Raw genomic sequence first — 25,680 nt, forward strand, 5'->3', positions numbered from 1 at the left:
TTTATGTTTAATTCCAATTTTGCGATTCACACATTTTGCTTCTTCTTTTTTTTTTTTTTTATCCAAAACTCCTTAAAGTTTCACAAGACTAAAAAATGTTGACATGCAAAATTACACATAACTTTTTTTTTTTTTTTTGCAATTTTTTAAATTTTGACCGGAATTCAAAAATAGCTCTTTTTTTTTTTGGCCAATGTAAATAAACATGTTACCAAAAAAAAAGAAAATGTAAATAAACAGACCCTAAAGCTAGAAACTCTAAAATATCGTTAATTATTAAAGTCAATTAGCTTTGAGATAAGCCAACTGCAATCTTATACTCTTGTCCGTTTTAAGTAACCTTAAATTCACGCTCGTTGCTCCGATAATATGAAGTATCAATACTTTAAAAACCCACTTAGTTTTTTGAGTAAATGCACATTAGACTATTTTTCATCCCGTTCTTTTTTTGAATTAATTATTTGAAAGCCACATGCCATTTCAGAGTCATTTTAAGGCCTGTGCTTGTTATACCGCGATTGTCATAACCAACACAAAAAGTAAAATCTTTTCAATTTGGAGGAGAGCGGGGGAGAGAGTATCCAACAAGTCTGAATGAAAATGGACATGATAGACCACTCAAACGAATTGAATAATTTATGGTATATAGCAATTAAACCTTATTATATATTGTTGTTGTCATGTACTTTGACTTTATTTAAATAGTTTGAAAACTGACGAGGACACAATATTCTTCTTAATCCTCATTCAGCGAGCAAAGAGTCATGACATAACGGTTCAATTTCTACTAGACTTGGTGCAATCCCCACAGGAGATGCAGCTCCTCCATTCTTGGTTCAGGGCAAATGTGCAAGTCCTCCGGCAAGTGCCACTCCTGATACAGTCATACGTCAAGATGGTAAAGGAAATAGCACAACAAAAATAACATGAAGAATGTGAAAAACGTGTGTAGATACTCAATTATTGTGATTTGTGATAAAGTAATTAGATATTAAGCTACACATTCATTTAATAATTTAAGCCTTTAGAGTAGCTTGACTGTAGTTCCACTAAATCTTTTTCTTTTTTGATTTTATCTAATGATTGGTTAGATTTATCTTTTTATTTGATCGAGCACTAATGAAATAAGGAATAAAATGACCGACAAGTAGCTCGTGATAATTGCATATGCATCCACTGAAGTGGTTAAATGACATTTATTTATCTCTAGATAATCGTACTTGTATTGATCTATGTATTGCTCCTAATTTTTAGATAAATTACCTTGTAAACTTTTTTGTTTCATAGTTTATTTAATTAATGTGTAAATTAAGATATTTATACGGCAAGAACATCAACCTCAAAAAAAAAAAAAAAACTTGACAAGGACTATTGTGATATATATAAAGACCAAAAATATTTTTAAAAAGCAATAAAAATATGTCATATTTTTATTAATTTAGATATTTGATTGAAATGAAAATATTTTTTTAAATCTTGGCCATAACGGATTTATGAAAAATTGTGAATAGTACCGAAGGGTGACATTGAACATTTAGGAATAATTAAGGGACTAGATTGAGCAAAGGGGAAGTTTTGGGACTAGACTGAACACGTAAGAAGAATTCAATAACCATGATAAATAAACTAAAAGTCAGAAAATAATATTGAGCCAAAGTTAAGGAATTACTAGTGTCATTTTACCTATAGTTTCTTACATCTTTTATTTGATCAAGCACTAATATATTAGGGAACGTCGATCCACAAATAACTCATGATAACCGCCTATATTTATATCGTTCCAACTTTTGATTTTCTTCTTTTCGATTTTTGTTTTAATATGGTGTCAGTCGTCCAAGATTTGTATATATGTTTTGGTTGACCAGTAATTTATTAGCCAAGAGAAGGTTGACAATTTGATTTTTTTTAACAAAAAGAATACGATTGATAACAGCACATAAAGTGGCATTTTCTTTTCTGCCCTACAAAAGTAATTGAACTACTTCTTCTATAATTATCATGATGTAATATTCTAAGGAAATTGTAATCTTACAACTATCTTTTTTCTGGAAAAATCATCCCGTCACCGTGTACAAACTTGAATCACAGTAGTCTTGGCATAAATATGCATTGAACTTTTATTGTTAAGTCACTTTTTTAGCTTGTGCATATAAATAAGTGAACGGACATACTATATAGTATTAAGAACGAGTTTCCTACCAGGAGTTGGCGAAGGTGCTCCTCCCAGGGCGCAAATGCTCTTGATTATCGATTGAGCGCCGACACTAGGGAACACCAGAAGAATACATCCGTCGATTACTGCGCAGCAAGAGGGCCCGATAACACTGCCTTGGGGATTGAAGAGGGCACGGGCGATCTCCACGGGGCATCCTATCACGCTCCTGATCGACGACAGGCATCGTCTGAAGTCCTTAGGCTGTTGAGCCGTTGCAGGAGGAGCGAAGCTCACGACGAATGCGGCGACCAAGAGCATTGCGATGGTTCTGGATGCCATTTTCGTCCGAGGAGCAACGATGAGGAGGGTGTGCGAGTTTATGGGAGATGAAGATGAGCCAGGTTTGGCTATTTATAAGGAGGGAGGGAGCCGGGGGAGGGAGACTTCTGGTAGAAAGTTGAACTACGTTTCCGCACAAGTACCATCTCCTATGGAACTTCTCTTGACATGTGACAAAGTTTCGCTAACATGAGACCTAACGTTAGAAATATTTACGTTGTTTACAGTTTGTAATGTAAGTAACAGTCTATCCACCTAATATTGTTCTTGGGGGAGGGGAAAGAGACCGGCACAAGACAGAAACCCTAACGCTGCCTGGCATATAAACCCAAATCACGAAACTAATCGGTGGTTTTTGGATCTATTTCTTTATTGAGCTCAAGAATGAGAGCTTGCTTCACGTCTGATGCACCGGATGACAGAGGTAATCACCGATCATCACTTCATTTAAGCTTGGAGACATTAGGTACAAATCAAGGGGGAAAACAGACCTAGGAATGGAATGGAAGGCCAACTTGCCCTGTTGGATTGGGAATCGCATGACTATACCCATCAGAGAAAGTCATAACTGAGCAGAGACCAAACGCCAAACCTCCACATTTTACTTGCTGAACTAAAGGATTCAGAAGATTAGAAAATATTCACGTTATAATAACGACTACTTAAAAGGTTCTTTAGGGCCTAAGCAAATCCTTAAAAGGTTTCATCTCAAGCCTCATCCAAACTTCTTAGATATGGAAGATCATTTCCATTGTTAATGACCTAATAATAGGAAAGAAGTACATTTTAAGTGTCAAAACTTGGCGTGAGTGGACATATAAATACACTTCAATGCCACTTTTTTTTGGAAAATTGCACACTTAAATGTCAACTCCAATGAAACTTGCTTGAAACCCCACATGGTGTTAAACCGGTCTACGTCACTTGCCGAAATGTCCACTTAGCATCCTTGTCCCAAAACGACGTCATTTTGTCCTCAAATCTTTTTTTTTTTAATGCAAATATGAATTAAATTAAACTTACAAACTAATTTTTAGAAAAAAAAAAAGGGATCGGATTTGGAGCCATGGAGGCCCTTCTGCTGCCGCCCCACCATCGCCGAAAGGGCCGTCGACCGGGGTTGTCGGGCACTCCATGGCCCCAAATTTGGTCTTTTTGTTTTTAAAAAATAGTTTTCAAAATTTAATTTAATTAATATTTATGTTAAAATTCAAATTTGGATCAAAACAACATCGTTTAAGGTTTATCCAATCATATTAGTGCATCGTGGGTAACTTCTTCTTCTTTTTAATTGCTACATTGGTTAAAAATTTAGCTGGAAAATGTCACCTCATAGTTTGGCAAAAAATTCTCGCTATTGACATTTGAGTGTTCATTTTTGTTTGATTTTGGTATTTAAGGAAATTTTGGAAATTTTGGAAATTTTGGCACTTATGGCCACTCGTGCCAAACTTTAACACTTGGGGTGTTTGGCACTCCTAAGGAGGGCATTTTTTTGTTAGGTAAGTTTCATGATTGACAAATGTCGTCAATGACCTTGTCTTTACATGTGTGTGTTCGTATCTTCTAAGTTCACCTTATGTTAGGTAATTCCTAATTGATGAAATACCCTCTTGTGAACTCGAGAAAACTTGAGTTAGACCCAAAAAGTAGAATTGTTTCTACTTGGTCCAGCAAAGTTGTACTAACCATATGGATGAGATGAAACTTGAGTTAGATCCGAATACATGGTCCTAATATAAAATTGTTTGGACTGGCAGTGTGCGAATCAAGCTCCATATGGTGTGTCTGATCCAAACAGACAAACGATTCCTTTTAACACCATATCAATTTCACGGTTTATCTAAGGCTTTTCCCTAGACTTTTCAAAAACACGTTATGAATCCCTAACACCAGTTATGCCTTATACCTGGTGAGCTTCTCCTTTATTCCTTATGCTTGGTGAGCCTATTTACAGGATCACAGCTTAAAAAAGAAGAAGTCGGGTTCCATGTCGAAACTTCGTCCATATATACTAAAGGTGAGCATTCAGTCCTATTTATCCCTAGAATCTGCCTCCTCGGCTTGTTTCATGTCCCCTTCGATGAGATGAGAACCCATGTGATTCTCGATTTTGAGATATGAAAGGCCCAGGACCTGCTCAATTCTAGGATTTACATAGACTCTAGGGGGTGAACATAAGAGTCCGAAAGCCCGAAAACCTGTCCCGACCCAAATGGGCAAAAAAAAATCCTCAACCCAAATAGACCAGGATGGGTTTTCGAGCTTTATAATTTTTATATTCAGGCGGGCTGGGCTTTCGTGCTTCACATTGTGTAGCCAAAACTGGCCCAGTGCACGTAGTATTCCATTAATATTTTAACCCTAGGTGAAAATTAAAAAAAAAAAAAAAACAACAAAGTTTTACAAGTGAATAAACTAACTATCAACAATTGAAATAATGAAAGTTATCTGCAAACGTGAAAAAAAAAACTTTACAAAGGAACAAAATTATTTGCAATTTTTTTTGGATAGTTTACACCCTTTGAAGCTCCATTCAAATTTCATATTGATATTGATTTTCGAGTTGAACCTATTGAGAATTTGTTTTTCTTGATTTTTTACCTTAAGAAATTGCAAGTATTAACATTTGAACTATAAACTCTGAGTCAACATAAAAAAATTAGCTTTGAGCTCGTGTGAACAATAAAAGTTAAATATAGCAAAACTGACACATCAAAAGAAAAGAAACTTGCGAGAAATGTCCCTGCAACCACCACATTTTCATAATAATTCCAAGGGGAATTAAGAAAGACATGTCCTGTTGTGGTGGCTTTCCATCTTTACTTTTTGAAAATATCCATTTCATACTTGACTTTGGCTTTTGGACACCATCTTGCCCCGTCTTTGAAGTCATGACCAACGGCCACACCACGAAAGACTTCAATTGAGGTCGTGAGCCACCATCACCGCTACGTAGTATCCAATAGATAGACAGAGAGACAGAGATGGCGACGCCAAGGAGAAGGATCAACAGTGATGAAGGAGGTAGCGGGAATGGAGAGTTGTGGATAAAGGAGGATAGGATTTGTTAGGGACATTGAGGGCTCGGGGACATGAAACGGGAGGCAATTTTCCTTCTTTTTTTTAAGCATGAAAGTGGTAGTTTTCATAAATAGAGAAATGTAAGTCCCCGTTTAGTGAAATTGGAGATACTTTTTGGTATTTTTCCTACTTTAGAAGATTAGATGAAGATCCACAGTATCGAAAGACTAATGAAGTCTTTGAGAGCAATGCTAGACTTGTTCTGTGACAATGAGGAAGAAGGAGAAAAACGCGGTTAGAAAAACGCGTTCACTTCGCAATCTCACTGAGTCATGGTCTTTGAAAAGTCCAATCAATTGACTGAGAAAAAAATGTTGACTTTGCGACTCGGTCACAGTTCCATGTTCTCCATTAGAAGAGGTTGTGATGAACATTCTAACATAACTGAATTAGTATGCATCTTAATTTATTTCGCGTGTGCATCCATCTCATTCATCGAATTTCATGTGTTATTTCTAAGTCGGTCTTCACATGAGAGGCTTGTTAAAATATCCAACATTGCTTACATCAGATCGATTTTGTGTAGCAATCTAGGTTAAACCTTAGAATCATATCGGATCGATTTTGTCTAGCAATAACAGGTTATGTTTTAAAGTCTATAGGGTAAGTTTTAAGTTTCAAAAATTAAAAATCTCTCCCAACGAAGTACGTTATAGGTTTCAAACCCCAAAATCATTCATCCCCAATTTGCACACCTTTCATACTCGTTCAAAGAAATTTCTTGCATTTTCAGGATCATGGTTATGTGTCATACAATATTGAAAGTCACAATTAGTTCCTCGGCTGAATGGCGTGCACAATAGTTTCTGGCGGAATCCAATCTGTCTTCAACTTGGTGAATGTTGACACATCGAACAAACTTTTTGATGACATTATTGTTTGATTTCCACCTCCTTGAAGGAATTTAATTCTCTCAAGCCGTTGACACCTCTTGTTACTCCACAATAATATAGTTGAAAAATTCGTAATTTTTTTCATCCTTTTATGGATTGTTATTTTTGGCATATGTGAATTTTAGTTGTTTTAACATCCATATTGTTTGTCTAAAGGTTGAGTTGGACATTTTCTAAGTTGCTTGGTATTTTTGTTCATTTTGCAAGGCATTTTCTCGCCATTGTGTTGTTCTACTATTTTGTTATAATTGCTATTTATCTTGGCTTTAAATTAGAGAATGTTTTACTAAAATTTGTTATCTCAAGGAATAAAAAAGGGAAACAAAAAAAAAGGGAATTGATTGTTTATATGGTAGACCTCTAATTAGATCAAACTGAATCTAAAATTTACCTGGTCAAATGTATCGACAACAACATAGCCTAAGAAAAATTTACTCCTAATAGATTGCCAATCGGCCAGATGCAATGTCACAAATCACAAGAGGTATTATTCTATTTTTCCACCACATGCACCAAATGATAAAAGTAAAAATAAAAAATGAAATCTCCATTTTGGACGAATGTACACCGGCGGAAATCCATAGGGAATAAATGGATTAAAAAAAGCAAAAAGCTGAATCGTCAATTCGGCTTCACCTCTCCCCTCCCCCTCTCGAACGTATCACCTCCCCCACCCCAACCACCGCCACCGCCGCCGCCGCCGCCGCCGCCGCAACCGCCGCAACCGCCGCCGCGGGTTCAACTCGGGCCGGCCGCCGGCCACCACCTCCAAAAATATCCCCCGAAATTTCCAATTTCTTTTCCGAGAAATTCCCTCCTTGACGAATCACAACCTCGCACGATCGAGGAAAAAAGCCAAGTCAACCCTCGATCAAACCGTCCTCCAACCCATCCCTCCCTCCCTTCTCTCTCTTCTTTCTCTCTCTCTCTCTCTCTCTTCTCTCCTCCTCGATCGAATTCGTCCCCCGTTTCCAGCGGCAATGTCGTCGGAGATCGAGGTCGTCGACGAGGCCCGACCCGCCGATCGGGACGCGGCCGTCGCGGGCGGTGCCGTTGCCGCCGGGGCCGCCGCCGCCGCCCCCGAGGAGAGCCTGCGGGACGACGTGTACACCGCGGCGGCGTACGGGGACATGGAGAAGCTGCGGAGGCTGGTGGAGAGTGAGGGATGCTCGGTGTCGGAGCCCGACGGCCTGGGCTATTGCGCCCTGCAGTGGGCTGCTCTCAACAACCGGACTGCCGCTGCTCAGTACATCATCGAGGTCTTCCCCTGCCCTCTTCGCGGTTTTTTTCCGAGATGGGGTCTTGCTTGTTATGTGGCGTCGGGTGGGGCGGGTGAGGGGAATCGTGATCGATCGATCGTCCTCGCGTAATGTGCGGTTCGCGTGCTGAATGGGGTTCCGTTGATTGGGAATTTGCATTTGTTGACCTTGATTCTTCAATGGAATTGTCTAGATCGTGTTTGTTCATCCAGCAAATGACAAAGTTCGGAGCTTCGGCCGTGCTATGATTGTGTTTTCCGCTCTTTTCTGTTTATTTCAACTTGTGCCTTCATCGTCGATTGTCAACTAGCTTACTGAGGATGTGACTGACTTGGTAGGCAGATTATCGAGTGACTATTGCTTTCATTTTCTTTGGCTTATTTATATGTTGGATTTGATAGAATGTAGTGCCGTATATCTGTTGCTTTAGTTTGGATTGGGTCTTTGTTAGGTGATTTAGAACTAATAAGTTACCTGTGGTTGCACCAGCACGGGGGAGACGTACATGCTGCCGATCATACGGGGCAGACAGCATTGCACTGGAGTGCAGTTCGAGGTGCAATCCAGGTCGCTGAGCTTCTACTTCGAGAGGGTGCTCGTGTAAATGCTGCTGATTTGTATGGGTACCAGGTTAGAATTTGTTGATTCATCAGTCTAGTGCTTCATGAGTCGTTCATCCGGCAGAAGTAGTGATTGGTGGTTGATTACTTTCACCAGACAAGTAAGCTTCTTATTTTGGCCTTTAACAAGTATGCACAGAAATTTTTGTTTTTCAAGTGTCATTGACGTAGGACAGTGAGTCTGACAACATAGAATAAATTTTTACGCTTCTCACCCAAAGCTTCCTAAGTGTCACACTTAGGGTTGCTAGAGCATCACACCTAAGATTAGAATAGCATCACATGATCCCAAAGCAAAGAATTGCCAAATCAAATTATCATCAAATCTGTTCAAAAGAAAGAATTACAATAATATACATAGACTCTCTAAAGTACCACTCCAATTCAAAATAGGAAACCTAATATATCCTAATAAAACTATGTAACTGCTGAACGCAATTCCAAATTTGAAAGGAAACTTATTAGAATCCTAATAGATTCCAATCACTTAAATAGATTCCAATCACTTAAGAAGATCCCTTATTATTTGGAGAGAATAAACTGCAAATCTTCATTTGGCATGCCTTTTGTAAGTCTTTAGTGGTTGTTGCAATATTTCTCCATCATATAAGTTGGTACTTATAAATTGCCACGAGTTGCTGGGGAAGTGATAATTTCTTAACTTCCTTACTTTCTTCAGTGGGAGTATCCTGATTTATGGTTAAAACATTGACCGATCTCAGTCCTGTGCTTCAGCAGCCTAGAATTTGATATGATGTGATTTGTTCATTTGACATCTTGAATCAATGAGTGTGATCATTTGAAGGCCTTGTTTTTTGTTGATGACCCATCTTTTCAAGATTGACTACCAGCTTCTAGGAAACATCTTAGGAGTGGTCATATCTTTATAAAACACTTATGACTATCTCAGACATGAGTATTACAATGTGAAGAGAGTCAGTTTATCCAGCCATTCCTATTTTGCTCACCTAAGATTAAGGCCCCATTCTCCCGTAAACCTGGTGAAAGATATCTCAGTCAATGAGCCAAAGTCATAAGTAGTCATCACTATTTGAAAAAGAAATTGACCTTGACGTGAAATCGCATATGTGAGCTTTTAATGGAACCTAACAAGAAGATATGCAGTCCCTTACTTCCAGCTGCAATGATTAATAATTAAGCCAGTAAAATGAATGTTTGGCTAAAAAAAGATAAAAAGCAGAGCAAGCAAAAAGAACGAGAAATGAGACAATTCGTACTGATTCTACTGAATGTTAATATGGTCATTGGTAAGACACCATCTCATGATTGGAATTTATTCTTTTTCTGGGAGAGGATTTTAGATTTTTCAATTATTGCAATTCTATATCTTCTTTTATGTTCTCATCAATGGAACTGATGACTTTTCAAGATTTCTTTGATGGTTCATACTAAGGCAATAATTTAGCTATTTTATATTGGCTACTGTATAGAGCTACCCTAGTATGATGATCAGTACAAAATTTCAACTGTATATCGTCCCTGTAAGTTGTAATCTGTATGCCAACAGTAGTAATACAATAGATAAGATGCTGAGATAATGAATGTCCCTGAATGAAACCAATGGGGCATTCATGTCAGTCAGCTTTTCTTATCTTATATCTTGAGGTCATTGTAAGAGCTTGAAAGTGTCTTTGCAAAAGGCAAGGAGCTAGAAAGTCTATTTATTTCTGTTTTTCCTTCAATAGACTATGGTTTGCTAATTGAACATGGATCCAATTAACTGAAGGATATTAAAATTATCTGAAATTTTCGACTTTTATGAGTTTCATATAAAGTGATCAAGATCCTCATACCCCTTATGACCACTAATGTTGTTAGATTGTTTTATTTTTGTGCATTCTTCTGTTTTGAATTGGCATTTTTGCAGTTTATAGGCCCTGAAATGTACATACAGCTAGAGATATCAATATAAGCCTTCTGGAATAAATTTAGTACATCCTGTAACTAAATTAGGATTTTCGGAATCACAAAAAGAACTTGATATATTATACTCTTACTTTACACTGTTGAAAGTAGTCAATGTTGCAGTTGTTTGAAATATTGAAACAAAAGTAGGTAAAAGTTATTCATTCTTACATTGCACTTTGAATGACTCAAACAAACTTTTCAACTGCATTTAATTGTATCGGGTATATCAGGTAACTCGATTCGAGTGAATTTATGGTTACTAGAGATGTTAATTGTGGTCATTGTATATGACATATTGTAAATTTGATATGAGGTGCAGAATCTCCTTTCCTTTCCCCGTGAATAGGAGCATAACGCTGATGTACTAATGTTGCATGCTGATTGATCTGAAAGACATACCGCCGAGTGCATAGACTTAATGAAGGATAGTGCGATCAGAATATGCTTTTGCAGGGTTGGATCCAAAATTTAGATTAATTGAAATAAATTTGTTTTGATTAGTGTCAGTTGGTTTACTAACTTATGGTGATAGAGCACACTTATTTCGCAGTTGTAGGTTCTCATAACATCAATGTCATTGTAAGTTCTATGATAGTGAAGTTGGAAGATGCATGTGCACACTGTATATTTTAGTGCTTTAAACGCTTGTCTGTAGATTAAACCACACTTTATATTTTAGTGCTTTAAATGCTTGTCTGTAGATTAAACCATACATGATATGGTGGCTCTAGATTCTTTGATCTTGTTAACATCACAGTCAAAACTTCATTTAATGGAACTTTGGGCTTGATCTACAGACGACACACGTTGCTGCTCAGTATGGTCAGACTTCTTTCCTTTATCACATTGTTTCAAAGTGGAATGCTGATCCAGATGTTCCAGATAAGGATGGAAGAAGCCCCTTACACTGGTATACACAAATCTCTTTTACACAGCATTTACATAGTTATGTATATGTCTGGCAATTCTCAGTAATTATTTTTACTATTATAATAAATACACCCTATTTTCCTCAGAAATTATTTTCCCAGTGAGACTTCTTTCTACATTTATTCCTCACGGAGGGTAATCATTTTCTGGTCACCAGATGAAAAAAATATTATGCTTAGATAAGTGGTCTTTCACCTATGTTTCTGTAAAAAAATTGTAGTCTTTATCCTGTTCTTTTTTTAATCTTAATTCTTAGGGAGCCTATAGAGCTCTTAGGGAATTTCTTTGGAGAGCTGTTTGGAAGGAGATACAAATTGCGTTATTTCTAGATACAGAGGACACCTATGACAGGTTTGTTGGTTGATAGAAACAGTAGGGTGGTCACAGGAGGAATTCTTGATTACAAAGAAGCACAGTTCGACTCTGAGCCTTGAGACTTCTCTTTGCCTATAAAGGAAAAGCCTACTGAGGTCTACAAGATGTTCTTAAAAAGATAAAAGACTTTTAATTGGGAACATATCAGTGGGAGTATTATATTTTTGAATTACAGATGAAGTTAGAACTTCAGATCTTTCAACGGTTGGTCACAATGGGAACTTTTAAGACTTGGATTGATGTAGAATTAGCATTGGAAGAGTAGTGAGTTATGAAGTAGTGAATGGGGATTGGTGGATACTAAGAGGGAATTACATTAGGCATATGCATTTTGTGTGAACATGGGAATTTTGGTATAGATGTTGTATGCATGATAAGCGTGAAAGGAATGAGAAGTACACCAGGGATTATAATGATTGTGGATCGTCATTGAACTTCAGAGATATTCTATGTTATGTAGGGGTTGGACCTTCAATATCAAATGTTGAAACTAAAATGATATTATTTTAATTAATGTGGAGACATTGGACAGAGATAGATTTCAGAACGGATTGTTTCTGGAGAGAATTTTAAATATCATGTCGATTTTCAAAACTTTTAACTTTGCTTTTGGTGATAGTCGATTGATAATTGATGGATGCTTCCACTGTCTTCTTGGAGAAAATGTAGGGCTGCTTACAAAGGTTTTGCTGATTGTATACGTCTACTTTTATTTTTGGATGCTTATCGGGGGCGGCAAGACAAAGAAGGTAATTTAGAGTTCTTGTCTTTTGGATATTTTGAAGGTTCTATACTCTGTTTCCTATATTATATTGGAGTGCTATATGATGATTATATATGTTTATGACTTCAGGCTGCACTCCTCTTCACTGGGCCGCTATTAGGGGTAATTTAGAGGCATGCACAGTCTTGGTGCAGGCTGGTAAGAAGGAGGACTTGATGGTGACTGATAATACTGGCCTTACGCCGGCACAGCTTGCATCTGAAAAAAGTCACAGACAAGTTGCCTTTTTCCTTGTAGGTGTTCAATAACTAGTATGTTGTACTTGTTACTATTTTTTTATAGTTCCAGTCTCTACTGTCAAGCAACTTTAGGGCTTGTCATGCCAAAAGAAATTCATCCCATCTAAATCTTTTGTGCCTATCTTTTCCATCTTGCTCTGTTGACAAAATCATATGTGGCAATGGCTCTGACCGAGTAATCTTGTTGAGCTCTAAAAAGTAGAAAGTACTGGTGATACTTGATTCTTCATGACAAATCCAATTGTCTCTTGTTCATTACCAGAACATAGCTTTTATAGTTTCCAGTCTTTTAGAGGTTGTCGCGTTTGTATCTGAATATGATTGCCTTCTCCGACCAGGTGTACTTAAAAACCTTAAGTGGTTGTTTTTTCGCTACCTTAGGTATTTGCAATAATTGGTTTCTTTTTCATCTCTTTTTCATCTGAAGAAGTTGTACTTCATCTTTAAAGCAATTTCATATTAGAGTGCCAAAGTACTGAGGGTTGTTCTACTTAGAGTTTTTCAATGTGATTGATAGAATCTGGTGCTACAGGGTAATGCCAGAAGTTTGCTTGATAAGCGTTGCGATGGGAATAGCCGCTTAGGAAAGCTCTCCAAGTTAGGGCTGGCCCCTGTTTTATGGTTTCTGATCATTGTGCTGCTGCTTATCTATATAAATTCGGTCATCCGGGGTACATCTGTCTCACTCAAATTTTTGATGTTGACATTTCCTTTAATTATATTATTATCCTAATCACACACTTTGTGCATTTGGCTGCAGCACCAACTCTGCCAAAGTTAACAGCTGGTTTTGGCCTTCTCGCATGGTCGGGTGTTTTTCTGGCTAGCGCGGGGCTAGTACTGTTTTACAGGTGTAGCAGGTAAGGATCTAGGCTTTCTATACTTAAAATGAACACGAGGCTGTTGTTGGTACTTCTAGAGTTATGCTAACACATATCTTATGCCTCGAGCATCAGTTTTGAGCAAGAATTTTGTTGGACTGCCATTTGTGGATTTGGAAACAGCCATTGGTGCAATATTTTTTTAAGGTTCCAGTTGTCTTTTAGTAGATATTGCCAAATAATGGAAAGTGAGTCTCTATACGAAAGAAAATAATGAAAACATAGGGTTGAAATGGCAATACCTTATATAAAAAACTTGATGGTCATACCATTATAATGTTGGGGACGGCCGTTGGTTAACTTAGTTTTTAATGTTCCTTGTAGCAAGTGGTTTGGTACTTTTTAAAATTTCTACTGTAAGTTTTCCTGATCACCAGTTTCATTTTTTGATACATAATCATCGGCTTTTCTCTTCGGTTAATTAGTTTTCATGTTTCTTGTAGCAAGTAGGTTGATACTTTTCAAAATTTCTACTGTTGTCTTTCCTGATCACCAGTTCCTTTTATGTGATACATGATCATCACATTCTCTCTTCATCTAGTTGATTTGTGCATCCTCCATCAACGTATGGTTACATGATCACCGCATCCTGTCTTCTTCTAGTTGATTTGTGCATCTTACTGCAATGTGTGGTTATTTTGTCATCTATCTTTGTCGAGAGAATTGTTGGGTGCTTAGATCATGATTCTGCTTAGGTGTCATATTCTGATTTTATCACTTCAGTGCTTCATGCTATTTTTATTTTCCCTCTCTTCAAGAACTCGGCATATTAGTTGAGTTTCTTTTGGCTGTTTGACAGTTTATTTGTTTGTGATTAGCTTCTCATGCTATTTTTATCCAGCATCATTGTGAAGTTTTTTCCCGAGTGCCATCCATCCTATAATGAAGTTCTTTTATGCACATTGTTTTCAATTAATTTGCCCGTGTTGATGCTTGAACATTCCATGTAATCTTCATCTTATTTCATGTCAAAACAGATTTTTCAGTTGCATGTAGTTGCAAGCGGTCACTTGATGCTTCTTTCATGGCACATGGTTGTTATGTTTGATTTTCATCAATTGTTTTTGCCCTTCTTTCCTCTTCCTTGCAGAAAGGACCCAGGTTACATCAGGATGAATGTGCATGATCCACAAAATATGAAAGATGACGTGAGCTCAAATTTCTCTTCATGCATGCCCTTTGTCATGAAATTCCTTCCATTTCCTTCTGCTTCTGCTCAGTGATTGGTCTAGTTCTTAATCATTAGCCGTTTTCCTTTTCTTATGGAAATGGAATGAGCTAGACTACTTATTTATGAACTTATGCTTAATCATTTTCCAGGAACCCCTTTTGAAGATTGAGATAAATAATCCTGCTTTGCTAGCTGGGAACTGGTCGCAACTCTGTGCAACTTGCAAGGTGATGCTAGTTGCTACGTTTGTGGCCTATTGCTGGTTCAATTTGATTGCTTTTTATTCTCTTATGCTTCTATCTCATCGTACAGATTGTCAGGCCTCTTCGTGCAAAACATTGTTCTACTTGTGATCGCTGTGTTGAACAGTTTGACCATCATTGTCCATGGGTTTCCAACTGTATTGGCAAGGTAGCCTGCATGGATTCAACTTCGCTAAATGCAGGATTCTTTCCTCATCTTTTATGTAAATAAGAAATGTTATATGCTATGATCAATATAGTAAATGCTGTTAAGTGGTTGACTTATTATCTAACTTATCCTGAGACAGAAAAACAAATGGGACTTCTTTGTGTTTCTTGTTCTGGAGGTCACAGCTATGCTGATTACGGGTGCAGTTGCTCTCATAAGTCAGTCTGCTACTTTTAATTTTGATGTATTTCTTCCTTTGGAGGCGAGCTTTGTCAAGAGTGCAAAACTTTTGAATGCAGGAGTTTCAAAAGATCCGTTGGCTCCATCTTCCTTTGGGGCCTGGTTGAGTCATGTTGGTACCCAACATATTGGCGCTTTGTCATTCTTCTTAGCAGATTTTTCTCTCTTCTTTGGGGTTGCAGTGCTGACTGCTGTTCAAGCGTCTCAGGTATTCTATGATCTAACTTATCAGCTATCAGTGAACTCTTTAATTACATTTGTTGCTGTTCTACATTTGATATTAGAGGTGTCATCACTTGAGCTTGTCATGTCATTCTTTCGTGCACAGAAGCATATTGCATTTAGTTTCACATTATATATTGAAAGTTATAGAGATAAAATGAAACCGAATTGAAAGTTGACACAAATTCTTCTTCCTAATTTAATATTCATGTGCAAGCCACATGCGCCCAGTAGCTGTTGCCTTGCAAGTTGACATTTATTTATGCATTAACATCACAATTATAATGCAAATCTCATTAGTCAGTTCCTGCATGTTCCATAATCAAGTGTTTTTTTTTTTGGTTGCAAGATTAAAGTGCTTGCACTGATCTAGTAGCTTGTTCTGTCCCATTTGTTCTCATACAATTTTGAGTCTGGCTCTGTTTATCATGTATGAGAACAGAGGTCCTAGATGCTAGTTGCTATGCTAAAAAGAGTATATAAGGCAACCCCATTGTATCTTTGCCAGGCTGCTGTTTTTATGTTCGGGGCAGATTGGCACCTCACTATTGTATAATCTGCTTGTCTATTTCGGAGTATGGCCTTTTATTTTCTGCATCCCTTCTGACTGACAATGTAAAGCTGAGTTGCCTTTTGTTGTTTGCCAGATATCGCACAACATCACGACAAATGAGATGGCAAATGCAATGCGTTATAGCTATCTTAAGGGTCCAGGTGGCAGGTTCAGAAACCCATATGATCATGGTTTCAAGAAGAATTGTTCTGATTTCTTGATCAATGGTTATAATGAAGATGTGGAGTATGTCGAGGATTCGTCTCATGCTGAGGGCATTGGCATGATGCACATGGGAAGGACCTCGAATCTGCAGAATGGCGATGTGCATTCTCATCAACCTGCTGAAAATGGCCATATCGCTATAAATGTCGGTTCTACTAGTTCTAACAGTCATCATGGACATGTTCACTCATCACACTGCAGTCACAACCATGGTAAGACCAAAAGTGATAATGTGCCGTTGGGCTTGGGTCTTGGTCTTGGTCTTGGACGGAGTGGTGCACGGTCAGTTGCGGCCTCATGATGTTACTCTTGTTTTTGCATGGCTGAAAATGTCACCTATTGTATTGTACATCTAATTAGCTTCTGTAATTGAATCGATTTTGCGGTAAAAAGTAGCTTTTTCTTCCTCAGTTGTTTTCAAGGTGGTATATAGTGGTAGTGATGGGCAACCTGGTTATCTAGTCCTTATTGAAGTGTTTACATGTGCTTGCGTGTTTAGGCACTGCAGGTTACGGGGGCAGGTAGGTAAATCTGTCCTACTTGGATCCACTACTTTGTCTAGATTTCAATTTTGGGATTTGGAACCCGCAACTTCTTGGAATTTGGAATTTACCTGTTCCAAGAGGGTGTTAGGCCATGTACTTTTACATGTAATTTCATTATGTCAATCAAAGGAAACTTTATATTACATTTTCTGCTACCATCATGTACAACATGAAAACAACTGTTTAGCTGAAAAGTGTCTTCTTTCCTTCCCCTGGTCTGGTAAAACCTATCTGGTTTTTGGCATTGACCATCTTGCACGTTCTTGTGTTAATTAAGTTATTCTTAGATTGGTTCAATTTCGCATGTATTCATGCCGATTTGTCACTGGACGTAACATTTTATGCTTTTTCTACCCTAACGGGCATTGCAAGTTTGGGCCAATGTAGAGGAGAGTAACATCTTTAACGGTTCATGCTCTCTATGTCAGATACTTCAATTACTTTCCAAATGCCTACGAATATCTTATACCTGTTTCGTGGGGTTATGATTTTTGGCTAGAGTTGTAGGAATTGGTTGATAACTTAATGGTATACCGAAAGCCTGAATACTAGATGGTTTACAAAAGAGAGGTCACTAATGGGTGAGTATGAGTAAAACTAGATGGTGATAAAATGGCAGACTACATGTGCCGGTGGTGAAGTCGATGGTTGTGCTGGTGGTTTGAGGTGGACGTGACGGTGACAATGGTGATGGAGAAGTGGTGCCAGTGGAGATGGAAATCAAGATCGGCATTAACATTGGGAACGAGGCGGTAGGGGAGTGGTGGAATGGGAGCATTGTCACATAGTCATGTCGGAGTTTCTGTAGATGGCAACGTTGTTGCCACGATAAGTATGATTTGGTTGTTGTATGGTGTTGGATTAGAGGTGATAGTCAGCAGCAACTTTGAAATTAGATTTTAAAATTAAAAGAACGGCTCGTACTGAAGATGAACGTCTGGTTTTTAAAATTCACGAAACTAAAGGAAGAAAAGGAGAAATAGTTGAGAGCTTAAACGGAGTCAGAAGAAATCTGCAGCTACCAAGTATAAAATATGAAGCTAAAATGGAAAAAAGAAAAAAACAAGAAATATCCACAATTATTTTGGTGTGCGTATAAGTACGTGTATGTATGTATCTATGTATTTATCACTCTTCAAGGAACATGCCGCAGGAACGACAATTTTTGAAGAAAAAACCATTGCGAAGAACTCATAAATCCAGCTCATAAGTTAAAAGGCGGAAAAGCCACGGTCGCACCAAATGGACCTTAATATATGTAAAGAGTTGTCGAAACCTATTTTGATGAAACTGAATCGGTAGTGTGAGTTCACCTGAACGCTCTACGCAGTTAGGTTTTTCTCCAATGATCAGATTACACGTTTACACACTGCCTGAACTGATGCAGTACCTAACAACTTATTTACATGGCAGTGGTGCTATAAAACATTCATACCCTACCGAGGTTGAGTTTGCTACTGCCACCTGCTGAAGCAAGCAGAGAAAGGTACTCCTCTATGGCTTCTCCTTCTTTCGTGACTTCAATATCATAGTCCGAAAGAGCATCAGCTTGAGCCAACTCATCTGCAAGTTCTTCCTCCATCTCTACATCCCGGTCATCCATTCCAGCATGCGTAGATGTATCTCCCTCCTCATCAATATCCTTTGTACTACCCGAATCCTCATTGTTGATTGATGAGGCAGAAGCAGTTGCAGGATTGGCATCACTTGCAGGATTGGCATTCTCCGGTTGGTTTGGAAGACCCTGAGGCTGCGCAAGTAGTTGTTGCATTGCTTGCTCCACATTGCAACCACCACTAAGCGCTTGGACCACTGCAGAAATCCAAAAGAAAAACGAAAGATGGCAAGTGCTAAGAGATCTTAATTAACGGCAAGATTCAATCGAGTGTACAGAGAAAACAACTAAATGTGATGTGAAACTCTCGAGTGTAATTATTTGAAATACAATTATTGTCACAGAACTGAGGCTATGATTGAGTAGCATGACATATTGCTAAGTGGGATGAGATGATGTAAGAATTCTCTTGGTATGTGAAACTTACGATTATTGCAACAAGCAGTATGCTGCAACACAATGATCTCATTTTATAATAGTAGAAAATGATTAGATTCAGTCCCTAGAAGGAAATTATTCAGATAGTGGATGCTAAACTTGTTCCCATATCCAAATCGTTAAATAATGCTAATCCATGCAAAACTTGAAAGAACTAAGTGAAACAAAAACACAATCATTGAACATGTACCGCTTGATCTTTCAAAGCCCATTGATACAAGCTGCTCGATTGCTGCTTTATCTGATTTCCGTTGTCTTTTTCTTTTTCTTGATTCTATGTCATTCTACACGATATAAAACAATCGTAATATGTTATTGACAAAACTCCACTGAACCAAAACCAATAATATAGTAGGAAACATGTAATGAACCTGAATGGCAGCATTAGTTTCAGGGTTGGTCAAATCATCTAGTGCTTTCTGAGTGTCATTCTCATTTCTTCGAAGGGCTTCAGCAGCAAGTGCCTTCTCAAACCTGCCATGCCATTTCATGGGGACTCAATAAAGACTTCTCTACGACGAAGGGGGAAGGGGGGAGGGAAGATATATGTTTACTACTACCAAAATTCATAATATCTAAAGAGCAGTGCAATATATTTGTGGAATTTTTGTGGAATTAAAACCAGCTATTCAAAAAGTATAAGTTATTAAATGAAGGCATTGTTTAATATTTAAATATTCTAATATACCCCCTCAAGCATAGATTAGATTTTGGCCTAAGACCAAGGTATGGAAATATATTACTGGCCAGACAAATGATGTTGTCTGAAAACATTTGACCTCAAAACGTTTTGCCCTAATACCACATGAAATTGTTGCGGGATTAGGGCTAACTGTTTTAAAGCTGTCAAATAAATGCGTGATTTAATATTTTAATATTGACAATATAAAATGAAGTGACATTGAAACATAAGAAACCATCCATAAGACATCTGTCACATGCAAACCGTAGATTGCAAACCACTAACACAGATTTAAGAGGACCTTCACAAAATAATTCCAGTAATTACTTCGATTATCCAAAAGTTCCTTACCCAATGGAGACCAGTTCATTTAAGCTTTTGAGGTCCACAGGCTTCTTCGTAAGTGTCACCCCATAAGACTTTTGCTCGCTGCAAATTTTAATAGATTTTTTATGCTACCCATAGAAATTTGAATGCATTAGACAAGATATTGGGGCAACATGAAACACACCTGAGTTCCTGTCTTCGTTTCATATCCTCCTCATGTTTCTGTAATTTCTTAGCCTTTTCCTCGATTAGAAAATCAACAGCACTCCCAACATCTTGGTTGTTCATGCGAAGTGCCCTCCTGGCATTATGCTCCTTGAAGCCCATGCTCATGACTAGTGATAAAGATTCATCTGGCACCTGCAGCTGAAATAACCAATATTGAATTGTCAGCTTGGGAAAGGGAAAGAGTCGAAACTACAAGGAAATAAGAGATGATTTGAAAAGAAATGGACAGTCAGTTGAAAAGTTCTTAAGCAGAAGAGTTAGAACTATCCTACCATTAACTTTAGATTCAATTTTTTTTTTTTTTTCATTTAAACAAAAGAATCAGAAATTTACTCGCCATGAGTTCTGGAATTACAAACGTTCTTTCAGTGCTGCAACAAAATTACAGTCCTAGCTCCTTAATCATGCATGCAAACGAGACACGATCTGCTGGTTGATCATAGTAATAAGTGTTGGTTGCAGAAATGACCAAGAGAGACTCAAAGAAACAGCTTAAATATAATGTGACAAATGCAAAGGAATAGTACCCTAAAAATGCTGAAACTCTTGAATGATAGGTATGGAAGGTATAAATAAATACCTATCATTACCTCAAAGAATAACAGAACAAAATTAAAAAAAAAAAAAAAAAAAAAACTATTTGTTATGTGAACTGCTACAGAAGAATTCAGTACAAGCATAAAATGGCGCTGAGCACCTGAATAACTGAATAAGACTTCTTTACTAACCTTTAGGAACTTTTCTTGTGCAGATGTCAATGCTTTTCGTGACTTATCGAGATGACCATTGTGATAAGCCACCACTCCTTCCAACAGCTCTAACCGCATATGCCTGGAAGTTAATTATTCCAATTCATTAGTCTGAAGCCAATACTTCAGGATCAGAAAGTTCACTACACATATTGCTAGAACGCATGGGATGAAAAATTGCAAAACTGATGCTCACAAAGCAATCTCTGGAAAGCGACCTCCTTGAAGGAGTCTAACACGAGAGTAATCCTTTCCATGAGCACGCTCGATCCCTTCTCTGGCCTTTTGCAGTCGAATTCCAGCCACAGAGAGTGATGAGATGTCTCGAAGCATGAAATAGCACCATACCATGTCTATTTGCAGTATAGGAACATTGTCAACCATCTGAAACCAAAGAAAATGAAGCATAATAAGTCACAATGACATTCATAATCTCTCTGTGTGCACATCAAAGTACTACCATACCCCCTTCCCAAAGAAAGAGCACAAGTGGAATTCATGAAATCCAAGCTGCAAGCCACATCAACTGAGTTCAAGTGAAATTAAATAGTTCACAATTCCCAGACTAAATTGAAAATTTGGTGCATTCAGTCAATTATATGTGAAATGAACGCACGGTGAATCACAATGAGAAAGGAAAGGCTTAAAAATAATTACAATGCAAACAAATAGCGAAATATTTGGAAAAGCATTTTCGACATGAGCGGCTATCATCCTCAAATTCTAGAGTGCCAAACATCCACTATATTATCAGAAGCTTCTGCACTATCATATCATCCAAAAAACAATAATAAAATAGAAGAATATACTACATAAAATTCCCAGATGAACACATGCAGACTTCTTAACTTGGGAGAGTATCACTGACCTCAATGAACTGGGGATTGCAGAGAGAGAAGGACTCCTGCACGGGGAAGAAAGAATAATTGTAGTTGTCAATTTTTACAAATTGGTAGAAAATGTAACAGGCAGTATGTCTATTGAAGTAATAGAAACAACTATCAGATAATCATGAGCCTATACTCGCAAGCAAGAGAAAAAAGAAGCCAGACTCCATTTTTGATAAGAAATTACTTCAGCGCTTTATGGTGGTTTCCAGGAACATACAAAAGATGCAGCTTTGACTAGCAGTTTTGAGGACAATCATTCTATTTTAAGGACATTGGCCATGACAATCTATATTTATAGGCAAGACATGCAAAGGAGAATGTCCAGGAAATTATTCCCAGTTGATCTAGCGTGCAGCACAAGGTAGGTATGCTTAGTCATTCTGATATATAATTTAATTGTATTAAAAAATAATAGCGATGATACCTTCGTAGGCTTAATCATGTGCTAACTCATATTGGTGCATGCTTTTGTGCCTAGATTTGGGTCATCTATTACAATGGGTGCATTCTATATCTTTTGTGACAGTATAAGGTGTTATGAATCCAAGAAAAATCTTTTACAATCAGACTAATGCACTGTCTAACTTATAAATAGGTTGCCGGGTTTCTATATTATGTAATCATATCCCTGGCAGGATACACTGATCATTCCGATCCACGATGTGTATCACAAATCCTTGTTATGGGAAATTTACCACTTGAAATTGTAAAGGTTTAAAATGTTTTGGTGTGGAGATATTCATCAGATTTTCTTGTAAAAAGTATATTATGTATAGTATTACCTCGTCCTAAAGCATATATCAAGTAAGAATTGGTCCTTGACCTATATATCTAGCATATTAGACCATCTGGTGCACATAAAACTAATACTGAGTAATATTCCAACGCAATGATTAAAACAAGCCTACTTTCACAATATTACATTTTAGACAAGGAACAATTTCAGTTACGGTTGACATTCCTTCTTTAAGAGTTGTCCTTGTTGCTGAAACCTTGGTTAGAATCGTGTAATATATCCTGATTTTTAAATTGCAACAGGGAATCACATCAATTCAGTAGCAAGTTATGGCATTCTGATGGGAAAGGACTAGGTGGCAACACTCTTTTTTAGTACATGCGACCAACTATTGATCTGAACAGTTGGTAAACTTGTCTAAAAGATGACATCCCTCACAATACTTTACATCTCAATTCCCACATTATGCATGTTACAGATTAAAAAGCATTGAAGTTTGCTACTGGATAAGGCCAACAATGCTTAGATTATCAAAAGTAACCACAGAGCACCAGTAACTGACCTCACCCATTTCAAGAACTTCCAATGCATCTTTATACTTTTGCCTCCTTATAAGTTGCTTTGCATTTGAGTGAAGCATCAAGCCCATCATCACAGCCCTAGAGAAAATCCCAATGGTTTTTTTAAAAGCAAATTCAAAACATTAGCAGCCAAACAGCAGATTGTGAGAAAAAATTGCTTGAGAAAGAATTTCTTAAAAAACAAATTAGTCTACTGCCATACCTCTGATCAGTTTCAGATCCCATATTTACTTTATGTCCACTCTGATCTTCAAGTTCTATGTTAAAGTCTTCCAGTGGCAATGACCCATCTGCATGTCTCTTAGCCAGTGCAGTGGCAGCTGCTCTGTATTTAGAAGGGTGGACACACATTTAATTATATGAGTGGATTGTACATACACAAACAGTAGCCAAAAAGACTACTGTCTCTGAAAACAACAAACACGCTGGTCAATATCATAAAAAAAAAAAATAGTACAGGAAAGTGTACTGCAAAAGCAGATAAGCATGTCTATGTAAATGAACATCTGAGGTATGAATATCCAGATTGCATCAGTGCTTCTCCCCATAAACATGTCACTCTATCAAGACATGCAGTTTTTTGAATGATAATGAAGTCCCCTGCTCACAGCCGAATGCCTCTTAAGTATTGAGATGCACTGCCTCATGAGTAAAGTAACGTACACCACACTAAGAATGTTGATTCGTCCCATGAGTCTATACATGAAAGTTGCTGAAAAGGGTTGAAAGCAAAACCAAATATGCAAGCGAGATGCATGACAAAGGATTGACTTGGTGGTGGCCGCTAAGAGTTAAAGTGAGCTTGGAATGAGGAGAAAGCATCTTCCAAAGCATCAAAGCTACTTATAAACTGCTACATCAAAGGAATCCCAAAAGCTTCAGACCGAGCATTATTAACCAAGGAAGACATCTCTTGAACTCGGACATGCTCATCCTAAGACCACAAATTTCATTGCTATTTGACTCGGACCGGTTCTAGAAAAGCTGGGGCATTTCAAATTCCTTCACCTATAATGAGAGAATACAAAGCTCGCTGCCATCAGTAAAAGAGAAAGGGAGATGCAATTGATACACTGAATGTCGACAGTTCTTCGTTTCATCAAATATGAACCCACTTCAATCACTCCAAACACGATTACCATCAACCCATTACCAAAGAGAAGGGAAAGAATAATAGAGAAAGAGAGCAGCAGAAGCCTGCTTTCAGGAGAGGCGAGGTGCCATTTACCGCATTATATTTCACATGGCCAGTCTAACAAGGTGTATGATCCAATTGCAAATACCCAACTTTTCTAGAAAATTCAGCAAAACTAACATATTCCTCACAATGTACATGATCAAAATCAAGAAACAGAAAACAAAGAGAACAAGTTGTCCATAAATTCCCCAAAAAAAAAAAGACGCAACGAATCCAACAAGCAAGGAAAGTCAACAACTTTGCTCGACCAATCAATTCGCACACCCATCCGCTGCCGGGAACCGGCGACCCAGCAAATTTAAGCGAAAAGATAAACGATCGCGCACACACCGGAACGAGTACCCAAAATCACAGGCACAAGCAAAAGCACTCACTTGACGCGAGCGAGCCTGCGGGACCGCTCGTCCTCGGCCATGGCCTCTTCCTTGAGCGACTTGCCCTGGTCAACGCAGACGCGGGTCGAGAGTATCTTGGCGTTGCCCCTGACGCCGAGCTCGCTCAACTTCGCCGCCCCGTCGCCGTCCTTCAGCACCTTCCCCCCGCAGATCAGGTTGATCGAGTCCGGGCTCAGGCCCGATCGCCGGGCCACCTCCTCCCGCAGCATCGGGACCGTCCAGCCGTCCAGCTCGACCTCGATCGCGCCGGACCACGTGCCGGCCACCTTCAGCTTCGCGGCCATCGATCGGGAAGACGACGAAGGTTCCGAGAAGGAGGAAGGGATCGAGGAGAGAAGAGAAGTGAGTGAGCAATTGAAAGATGGAGAGTTTTATAGTTGAGGGAGAAAGGCGTTGCCTTTGCTTGATGACCAAGATTTCAAAGCCGGGTCTTTCTTCTCTTTCTTCTTTTGCTTTCCGGATTAGCATTTATTTTAATTCGATTCGGCTTTGGTTTCGTATCCGGACATGGGATTATGTCAAAATATATATATATGTTCATTACAGGATTCGATTAATACATCGAGACACTTGCGTATTTTAGAGGTTGTTACATAAATTCGATATCCTATTTTAAAGTGGGACCGGATTATAGTGGAATTGGTTTTGAACCGATGGATACGATCGATATTAGTTTTCACCTTGAGTAAATTGATGTGAACTCGGTTTATGATTTCAAAAAAGAATAAGTTTTGAACTGATAGATAAGAAATTCATCAATGCCTTAACCACCATGCTCCTAAATGTTCACATCGCATGCTTTCTTAAAATAATAGTAGCATTATTTAAAGTAAGCAACTGGTTCGATTTTACACTTGTCTCGAGAGATTTGACTATAAGAGGATAGGTTCTCAATCTTAATAAAAAATGTACCCACCAAAGAATTGATCATCCCTAGTAAGAATCCAACACATGCAAAAATTTTGTAACGTGGCTTCTTATGAATG

At 38.1% G+C, this 25,680-nt stretch overlaps 2 protein-coding genes across 2 annotated transcripts; one reads left to right on the forward strand and one right to left on the reverse strand.

Moving 5' to 3' along the window:
• Nucleotides 1-7,164: 7,164 nt before the first annotated feature.
• LOC104438625 (protein S-acyltransferase 24) lies at nucleotides 7,165-16,998 on the forward strand. The gene is made up of 13 exons (XM_010051822.3): nucleotides 7,165-7,730; nucleotides 8,220-8,360; nucleotides 11,077-11,189; nucleotides 12,254-12,333; nucleotides 12,438-12,601; nucleotides 13,140-13,278; nucleotides 13,368-13,467; nucleotides 14,579-14,636; nucleotides 14,809-14,886; nucleotides 14,972-15,070; nucleotides 15,210-15,288; nucleotides 15,370-15,518; nucleotides 16,180-16,998. Exons 1-13 carry the CDS (start codon nucleotides 7,452-7,454, stop codon nucleotides 16,609-16,611), a joined length of 1,911 nt encoding a protein of 636 aa, XP_010050124.2. The 5' UTR covers nucleotides 7,165-7,451; the 3' UTR covers nucleotides 16,612-16,998.
• A 1,064-nt stretch (nucleotides 16,999-18,062) lies between these two features.
• On the reverse strand, nucleotides 18,063-25,115 carry LOC104431560 (NEDD8 ultimate buster 1). Its single transcript, XM_039310296.1, has 11 exons — nucleotides 24,674-25,115; nucleotides 23,304-23,426; nucleotides 23,083-23,179; nucleotides 21,763-21,798; nucleotides 21,091-21,278; nucleotides 20,874-20,976; nucleotides 20,102-20,283; nucleotides 19,942-20,019; nucleotides 19,280-19,382; nucleotides 19,099-19,192; nucleotides 18,063-18,667 (listed from the first exon to the last, which is right to left on the reverse strand). The coding sequence occupies exons 1-11, from the start codon at nucleotides 24,976-24,978 to the stop codon at nucleotides 18,285-18,287; spliced, it is 1,692 nt and encodes a 563-aa protein (XP_039166230.1). The 5' UTR covers nucleotides 24,979-25,115; the 3' UTR covers nucleotides 18,063-18,284.
• Nucleotides 25,116-25,680: the final 565 nt, after the last annotated feature.

Source organism: Eucalyptus grandis, chromosome 3 (assembly GCF_016545825.1).
Source record: "Eucalyptus grandis isolate ANBG69807.140 chromosome 3, ASM1654582v1, whole genome shotgun sequence".
Lineage (NCBI taxonomy): Eukaryota > Viridiplantae > Streptophyta > Magnoliopsida > Myrtales > Myrtaceae > Eucalyptus > Eucalyptus grandis.